General features: G+C 33.9%; 1 protein-coding gene across 1 annotated transcript; it reads right to left on the bottom strand.

Moving 5' to 3' along the window:
- Positions 1-592: 592 nt before the first annotated feature.
- LOC125662019 (uncharacterized) lies at positions 593-9744 on the bottom strand. The gene is made up of 4 exons (XM_048894194.2): positions 9574-9744; positions 9112-9382; positions 6163-6309; positions 593-784 (listed from the first exon to the last, which is right to left on the bottom strand). The coding sequence occupies exons 2-4, from the start codon at positions 9344-9346 to the stop codon at positions 606-608; spliced, it is 561 nt and encodes a 186-aa protein (XP_048750151.2). The 5' UTR covers positions 9347-9382; positions 9574-9744; the 3' UTR covers positions 593-605.

Here is a 9744-nt window from a genome sequence, read left to right as displayed (position 1 = left end):
TGTTCGTAAGAGGGGGGGGGGGGGGGTCTTTAATGTGCCAAAACCAGTCGGGATTTGGGACCTCCGTTTTTAAGGTTATCCGAAAGACCCGTGACTTCCACTTATAAATATTTATGCAGAACGTTTTGCGATGGGGCAATCACTACCTATGTTTGACGAGACCATGGCACGAGCGAGGCTCACACTCACGACCTCCCAATTATGAAGCAAACGTTCTAACCAGTGGTAAATTTAAGGGGGCGGGGACACCCCCTAAAATGTAAAATTCAAAATGATGAACAAATGTTCAGACTCGTGAGGCCATCTAAACCTACCCTACAATATATCTATAATCCAAGAGCTGCCGGGGTCTTCGCCCCCTGACAACGCCCCCAGATCCCCTGCGTGATCACCCCCCCCCCCCCGACCCCCTGCATGATCAGCTGGTGCTTCCAGTTAAAATCCTGGTTCCGCTCTTGTAGTAACCACTGAGCTGCCACGACCGGTTCATATTTCTTTATATATTGGGCAGCTGAGTGGGATATTGGTTAAGACTTGACGTGCTTCTTTTCAATTGCATACACACACCAATCACATTAATGAAAACAAATTCCACAGGTATACGTTTAATTGTATTTAATATCAAACACAAGCGACATGGCGGCCACACAACACGTGACCATACTGATGACAGACAACACGTACGAGAAGTGTACGTGTTCCGACAGAGCTACGTCTCCAAGGTTTAGGATGTCCTCCATCTTAGTAGAACCGAATGTCACGATGGTGATACAAATAAACACAGCTGAAATGTAAACAAATAAACACAGCTGAAATGTAAACAAATAAACACAGCTGAAAAGTAAACAAATAAACACAGCTGAAATGTAAACAAATAAACACAGCTGAAAAGTAAACAAATAAACACAGCTGAAATGTAAACAAATAAACACAGCTGAAATGTAAATAAATAAACACAGCTGAAAAGTAAACAAATAAACACAGCTGAAATGTAAACAAATAAACACAGCTGAAAAGTAAACAAATAAACACAGCTGAAATGTAAACAAATAAACACAGCTGAAAAGTAAACAAATTAACACAGCTGAAATGTAAACAAATAAACACAGCTGAAAAGTAAACAAATTAACACAGCTGAAAAGTAAACAAATAAACACAGCTGAAATGTAAATAAATAAACACAGCTGAAATGTAAATAAATAAACACAGCTGAAATGTAAACAAGTAAACACAGCTGAAATGTAAATAAATAAACACAGCTGAAAAGTAAACAAATAAACACAGCTGAAATGTAAATAAATAAACACAGCTGAAAAGTAAACAAATAAACACAGCTGAAATGTAAACAAATAAACACAGCTGAAAAGTAAACAAATTAACACAGCTGAAATGTAAACAAATAAACACAGCTGAAAAGTAAACAAATTAACGAATTCATTTTTTCTACGATAGATTCATTATTAGTGTAGATTTACTGTAATGTAAAATAAAAGGGGTACCTGTAAAGTGCGAAACGAAACGAAATCTAAATAAAACGAAACGAAATCTACCGACACGAAACGAAACCCACCGAAACGAAAGGAAATCCACCGAAACGAAACCTAACGAAACAGATTGTACAACCGAAGTCTTTTAATTATAGTAATTAAAAATTGTATTTTAGGCCCTTGTGAAAGTTACCACATACAAATAAAATTCGCCTCCCTTTTGATGTAGGATTTAGGCTTGACTGATACAAAGTTTTAAAAATTGGAATGATTTGATATCATTTTTTGGTCTTGCACCCTAACTGTAAATAAAGATGACAGGCCTAGTCTGAAGAGTAGACTTAAGAAACATTTTTGAGGATGAACCTATTATGCCATTACATATTTCACCACTTGCCTCTGCTATTACTGGAAATAAAAAATAAACATACAAGATTTTAAATCACAGTGGAGAAACATGAACAGGTCAAAGGAAATGGAACGGGGGAAAAAATCAATTACAGATCAATAATGTAAAAAAAAAATTAAATGGTTTTTTTTAATTTCATCATTTTATTAAAAAGTATACATACTATTTGGGATAAAATATCCTCGGATTCTCCCTCTTAATTCTCACCAATGGTGCCAGGGGCCCATTGGATTGAATGTATTTTATTATAATATTATTTTATAAAAGGCATATACAGTGAAACTTCTCTAAACCGGCCAGCTGTCGGACCGAAAAAAAACGGCCGGTTTAGAGGGGTGGCCGGTATACTGAGAATTTAGCATTTAAAGACATTTCAGCTCAATTTTTATTAGATATTTCATTGACATACCACAAACCATATAATATGGTGTTCAAGGACTATTATTTCACTATTGGAAATAAAACAAAATAATTTACTAACATGTTTATTTTCAATTTATAGCACTAAAACTAATTAAATATGAATAAACATTTTTACATTGACATGCATAAATAATGGAAAACATTCCGTTTAAATAAAACTGCATTTGATATATATGTATAGAAATCTGTAGACAAGCAGCATTTATATAGAATAAACAAAACAAACACATAGCCATTTGATTGCTGCAATTAATACACAGAGTAGGTACTGCTCACTTTGATATGGGGATCTATGATCAATTATCGGTGGAGATCAAACTAGACCGCTAGTACCTACAGGTAATTATTACGAGAAATAGTCTTGCTGCAATCATTTAATTTTAACTAAAAATTTATAACAGGATACATAAAGAAAACACAGAGGCCTATTATTGGAATTCCTCTTACCTATAAAAACTCTGTTTACGTCCATTGCTTATATCGTTAACAAATTTGTTTTGACGTTTTTAAAAAGTACAGTAGTAAATATATAATTTTAATTTTGATGTTTCTTAGGAATTTTAAGTCTATGGAAACCCCCCAAAAATCATTTATCTATTGAAAATTATCATTAACAGTCATGGGTTTGTTATTAATTAACTACCGCTTATATCCATGGTGCAACAATATGGCGTATTGATTGTATTCATTCAATATGTGCATATCTGTTTATAATATTTCGTACAAAAATTTGAAAGGGTCACTTGGATTAGCCAGGCACCAATTAACACCCTGGACAGCACAAGTAAACTATAGAAGGTATAGAGGCCACTTGTGTTTTTCACACCTCCGGTTGATAATTTCCCACCTGGCCGGTAGGTCAGTCATTTTTCACACCTGGCCGGTCTTAATCACCACTCTGGCCAAACTTTTCTAGTATTCAAATTGTGGCCGGTATTATAAGGGTAAATTACACATGTTTGTTAACAATTGTACTTTAAAAAGTGGCCGATGTCCGGTTTTCAGGGGTGGCCGGTTTTGTGAGACTTTCTTTGTAAGAAAATGTTAAGGTTTCTGCCGGGACTTTGAAAATTGGCCGATATTCAGGGAGAACCGGTTTTCTGAGGGGCCGGTTTGAAGAAGTTTCACTGTATATAATTTATATGAAAATACATAATATCAAATATTTTTCGAAGTCATAAAAATATCATATACAACGTTGATGTAGATATATCAACAGTAGAATAACATAGAAATTACTCAAGGAATAATATATAAACAATGTAGTCCTAAGTTGACCGTATAGTTATAATGATAAATATTTAAGGATAGTATATACTGGTCTCTTCACAGCAGTCAAGTTACATTTATTTACAAAGATGTTCAAAAAATTTATGCTATTTTGCCTTTATATACTTCAATACTGATGTATAGAAACATAAGAATTTTTTAAGATGATTATACATATTAAAAGTCGTTTCACTTAAAGAATCTAATCTACATAACATTTCATGTTTGTATATTCTGTAGGCTATATAAGTAATCAGTAAATTTAAGGATTTGGTTTTATCATTTTGTTTTAGAAAAAATCCAACAACAATGTGTTTCCATTGAACTTTGAAGGATGCTAACAGTGTTCCATATATTTAAAACATTATCACACTCGTAAATCAAATGTTTTGTAGTCTCAACTTGCTTACAATGTGTACATTCATTCTTTACATCTTTTTTCCATTTGCTAATACATGTATATGCATACAAGATTTTAAATCACAGTGGAGAAACATGAACAGGTCAAAAGAAATGGAACGAAAAAAAAATCAATTACAGATCAATAATGTAAAAAAAAAAAATCAAATTAAACGTTTTTAAATTTACAAATGATAGAAAGATACAATGGTCACAATGTAGAATAAACCAAAGAACATTAACTACAAAGACATTTTTTGCAAAACTTAAAATAATCAATCATGGCATGTGTAGTTTCTGTGTTAGAGAAAAAGAAAAACGAGAGCGTATCTTATATGAGTGTGGAAAAGAGCAGATTGTTTTGTGAATGGTTTAAACCTGGTTTTTTAATCTTTTGCATTTAATATTGTCACAGACAAGAAATCATTTTGAATTTGGCTATTCAGAGAATTAATTAATTAATGTTATAACTTTTCATTTGAAACATTAAATAGATTCTTCTCTGTGTAAAGAAAGTGCTCTGCGTTTAGGCCCATTCAACTTAATTGGTAGATTATCATCCAGGGTCAGCAGAAAGTATGGGGCGGGTGGGGGATTTTATTTTTTTATTTTTATTTTCTGAGAAAAATATTAAAGACAAACGATTTATTTTCAACAGATGCACATCATTTGATGCCAGGTGGATATCAATCTATGCTATTTTCACAGACGAATTCTAGGTTAAGCTTTAATTTCAAACAGAAATATACCTAACTTCTTCAAGATTTACGCCTGTAAGAACGCGAGAAATTAAGAAAACCATATAGATCTATTTTCTTTACGTGGCTTTTCACGTTCCTATACCGGAAATGTAAACAAGAAGTGTAAATACCGGAGTGGGACATGAAAATATTCCGGAAATCGCAAGTTTCGCAAAATAAAAAAATTCGGGGCGGGCCAATTTTTGAGGAGCGGGCGGGGATGATAATCTATCAATTAAGTTGAATTGGCCTTAGTAAGATTTAAGAATATCTGGATAAAGGTATATCATATTGAAAGACACAGAGCTCTTAAAAAGAACTACATAGAACAATTTGAAGAAGAAAAATGGAAATTGTTTACAAAACTGAATGAATGACTTTATATCACAATGTGCATGCATAAGAAATGCTAAAACAATGAAATGACTCCTTTGTTGTTTCATCGGGTGATGAAGCTAGATAGCATTGCAGAATTGTTTTTTGCAATGATTGCTACCTTCATCACCCAATGAAACAACAAAGAAAGACATTTTATCGTTTATATTTATATTTTTATATATTGTTTTATAATGCATGTATATAAAACTAGATTAAAGTACTAAAATAGCATATGGTTGACCACTTGTGTCAATGCACCCTTTGACCTTGATGACACTATTTGCTAATAATTACACAGACAGGTGGTACTAAAAACCGGATCGAACTAGTTTGAAAGAAAAATACCTTCTATACCGTAGATGAAAATATTGCTAATTTTAATGGAAATAAAAGAGAAAAGATTCAGTGAATGTAAAAATATAGGCATTAATGAATATATATTTGTATTGATTTTGTGACAAAAATTTCAAGAATTTCAGAACAAAACAACATAGCCCATACTAGCAATTTCTTTTTTCCCGTTATTATTATGTTGTTGTTCAGCAGTCAGAGTAATTTCCCTTTATCTTCTTTCTCTTTACTTCTGTCGTCTGTATTGAAGTCTATCGTAAATAGCATTGAATCCCCATACCCGCTGGTCAGGTTGGGATGTAGGGGCAGTTATAAAATCCTGACTAAAAGAACTGAATAAATGCGTTGAATCGTTAAAAACAATTTGATTGCTTATCTCTTAAGATTCATCTAACACAGACATTCAAAACAACTGCTGGGTTTTGCTTTAAAAATCTTATATAAACATGTATTGAAAATTTTATTTGTTGATGAGAAATTTTCCAAAGGTTAGTTGGATTCAAAATTTAAACTCAAGTCTATTATTGGTTTATAGTCATTAGTCCTCAGCTCTACATACCGGTTTCGATGATCATATAATGACATAATACTTCTCCGTTAATACGATATTTTAAGTACTTCTGGTGCTAGCTAAACATCATGTTGACCTAGAAAAAGGTCAATAACTATATTGAAGACAATATATAAGTAAACAAGGGATATTTACCAGCAATGACGGTTAGACATAGACAGCTGATGAGGACTAACCGGTTTCTTTTTTCCATCATAAAAATATAGATAAATAATATCAGAGAGACCAATAGGAGAGATCCAAAACCAACGGAAGCTGTCCCCCGGATCAACCAAAACCAGTCTGAAAATAAGACAGGAAGTAAAGTGACAGTGTAATCGACCTCTCCCATAATGCCTAGGGAGTCTGATATATAAGGTATAATCACCGATGAAAATTTTACTAGGAAGATTTTTCTCACATTTTAATCAGAATTGGCTACTTCCGGAGCAGTTCTTACGTTTATATCGATGTATTCATGTAACACCACGTGTAAACAATACACGTATAATCAACATGCATCAACAACACGTTGATTGTTTGTTTGTTTTACATCCCGTCAAGAATTTTTCACTCGTACTGAGACATCACCAGGTGTAGAGGAAGTATCACAAATTTATACCAATGTAGAACTTATATGGTACCAATTTTGATACAGCAGATGCGCATTTCGACAAATAATGTCTCTTCAGTGATGCTCAACCGAAATGTTTGAAATCCGAAATAACAATGAAGTTTTAGAGCTATTATAGCCAAAAACAGCGTGCCAAACAAGTGGAGTCAAATTCGTCTAAGGATAAGAGCTATGCGTGAGGGAGATAATCCTTAATTTTGAAATGAATTTCTAAAATTTAATACAAGCATTTAAATATACATCCGTATTTTCAAGCTAGTAACGAAGAACTTAGGTACTGGGCAGTAGAGACCCTCGGGGACTAACAGTCCACCAGCAAAGGCCTCGACCCAGGGGACCAATGCTAAGTGTTCAGGTCCGTAGCAGTGACGGTTTTTAACGTGTCAATGTCTGTCGCGACACGGGACCTCCGTTCGAAGGTCATATCCAAAAGACCCGTGATTCTCATTTCTAAATGCCGAGCGTTTGGCGAAGGAGAGATCTCGACCTATTTTAACGTCTTATTTTTGACGCGGACATGGCACGACCCGGACTCAAACTCACGACCTCGCGATTACGATGCGAACGCTTTACCACAAAGCTACCGCGGCCTGAAACACCACATGTAAAACATTTACAGTACCATCACCATGTGAAACCGACATGTTTATGTAGCAATATACCATTATTATTACCATATGGCGTGTATATAACTCCATTGATTCGATACACATGAGCTTGTTCTGCGTATGATCAGATTTTAAATCGAGGCAAGCTACCGACGAACAAGTTAATGATGTAGGATTTTCAACAGTCTCGTTTTAAGTCAGCATTTCGCAAAATCTATAAGCTTTATAACGATCCTGTTTGCCAATACAACCTATCATTGGGTCAAATGTTGTCTGACATGTTTCATACCGATCGCTAGGCCATTTTTGGCACACTGATTTTGACTACGGATTACTCCGTTTTCCTAATCAAGGCTCTTGGCGAGTGTGACCGGTCGACAGGGGATGCTTTAATACTCCTCCTAGGCACCTGATTCCACCGCTGGTATATCCAGGGGTTCGTGTTTACATAAACTATCTGTTTTGTATTGTTGGTAGGAGATATGAGATCGGTCAATTCGTTGTCTTCAGCTTTCATTTACATGTATCAACATCATGTGTAAATAACATACATTGTATTTAGAATTAATGTGCAATCAACATGTACCAACGACACGTATCTTTGATTTTTCGGCGTCATTCGGTTCTAATTTCATTATGATAATGATTTCGAAATTTAAAAGAAAGGTTGACAAAGAAATGAAATTGTCTGATCCGGATGAACATTATTATACATTTTTGACGTGTTGAATTGCTCCTTCATAACTGCAATGGTGTGTGCAAACAAAGCGCGTTACTCGTGACAGCTTGAATAAAACAAAAACCCATGAGTGAACAACGTGCATCAACAAAAGGTGTAAACATTTCATTTTAACAATATTTATAACCATCGTGTATTAATGATAAGATAGTGTCACTAAATTAGAATTACATCCCTACTTACGGAAGGTACATACTTTTGAACACAACTGCGCAGGATGTTATAACTGTGTATACGCTGCTTCAGTACTTTTTGTCATTGGTACAGATATATTATACAGTTACTACTTGAAAGCAGGCAGTTAGAAATTTCCATGCCGATTTAATGTTTGGAAAGGACCACATTTGTGGCGGATGGGTTGTTTAAGCAAAATCTTTTGTAAAAGTTTGCACGAATTTTCCGTTTCTGTTTTATGCAATGTATCGTCAATATTTACATCTTGGACTTTCAAATTTTTAATTCCAGAGATTTAGAATTTATTCAAATGATGCATATTCATTAAATTAGTTGCTATACATGTATTCTTTAAAAACAGAACACCGATTCATAAAAATATTTATATTCACTCGAAATTAATTCTGTATTTTGGCCAATAATTCAAAACATTCATCTATAACCCCACATTTTAAAGTTCTATGTTTGATTTTAAGTCAAGACTTTGTAAGGTATGTGCATTTTTTAAAACTGACAATACTCCTAGTACGCCCTTTAAAATTCTAAATAAACTTTAGATGAAGAACTTTTTCGTATTTTAAATGGAAAACTACTTATTTCTCCCCAGGACTCTAGCATTAAGCTTTTCTATATTAACAGTTTAAGAAGACGTGAGTGCGTATTCATTTGATGTAATGATTGATTTGTGTTGTTTACATATATATGTATATGTTGACACCAACAGACAAATCGACGGCATAATAATATCGTAGTTAGATTTAAGTACGAAAATTTAATACGCTGTATGTAGCTCAATTTAAAAAAAACTATGACCATATTTTTTTTTTCTCTTTAGTTTTATAATTCCAAGTCAATAAAAATAATAAAAATATGCTTCCGAAAAAATTAACAATACTCCCAAACTCAAATGTAAACCTCTTTAATGTTAAATCTTTAGATGTGTTTCTCACCTTCCGAATCCTGGAAACTTTCACAAACAGTAAGGACTGGAGATTTTTTACACAGTCGCCATAATCCAAAAATATACGTCGTTGAGGTTGATGACGTAATTTTTACCCAGAAAGGCGCAGCAAATCCAATGAGATTCAGCGACAGGGAAATCAGGTTGAGACAGAATCCTAAGACCAGAAATCCCGAGGAGTCGCCGAATAGCCCTCTGTGTTTGTTGTACTTAAAATATGCCATTATACTACGTACTTTTCATTTTTCAGGGACGTGGTGCTGAAAAAAAACCCAGATACCTTAACACTCTATTTTTTTCTTTGCTTCAATGACATGATTCAATACATTCAACAATTGGAACAATAGCTTAAAGGTGAAGGTAACAACTATTAAACATTTAGAATACGATACTGATAAATATTTTGGGTATAGTTTACATATTGAATCTCTGAATAGTGACAATGACGTACGTGCACATGGATAAAACTCCATTCTACCACAGAAATGAAATCAACTGAAGAAAATTAAGTATATAAACGGAAAATCCAATGTGTCACCATGACATCGCCTGCTTTGGTTTTTTTTTTTAACACAAAGAAAGAAACTGTGCTACTTCTCGCCGACGCTGAATGAATAATCGA

This window comes from Ostrea edulis, chromosome 8 (genome assembly GCF_947568905.1).
Source record: "Ostrea edulis chromosome 8, xbOstEdul1.1, whole genome shotgun sequence".
In the NCBI taxonomy this organism is placed as follows: Eukaryota; Metazoa; Mollusca; class Bivalvia; order Ostreida; family Ostreidae; genus Ostrea; species Ostrea edulis.
This window is presented reverse-complemented; position numbering and strand designations above follow the sequence as displayed.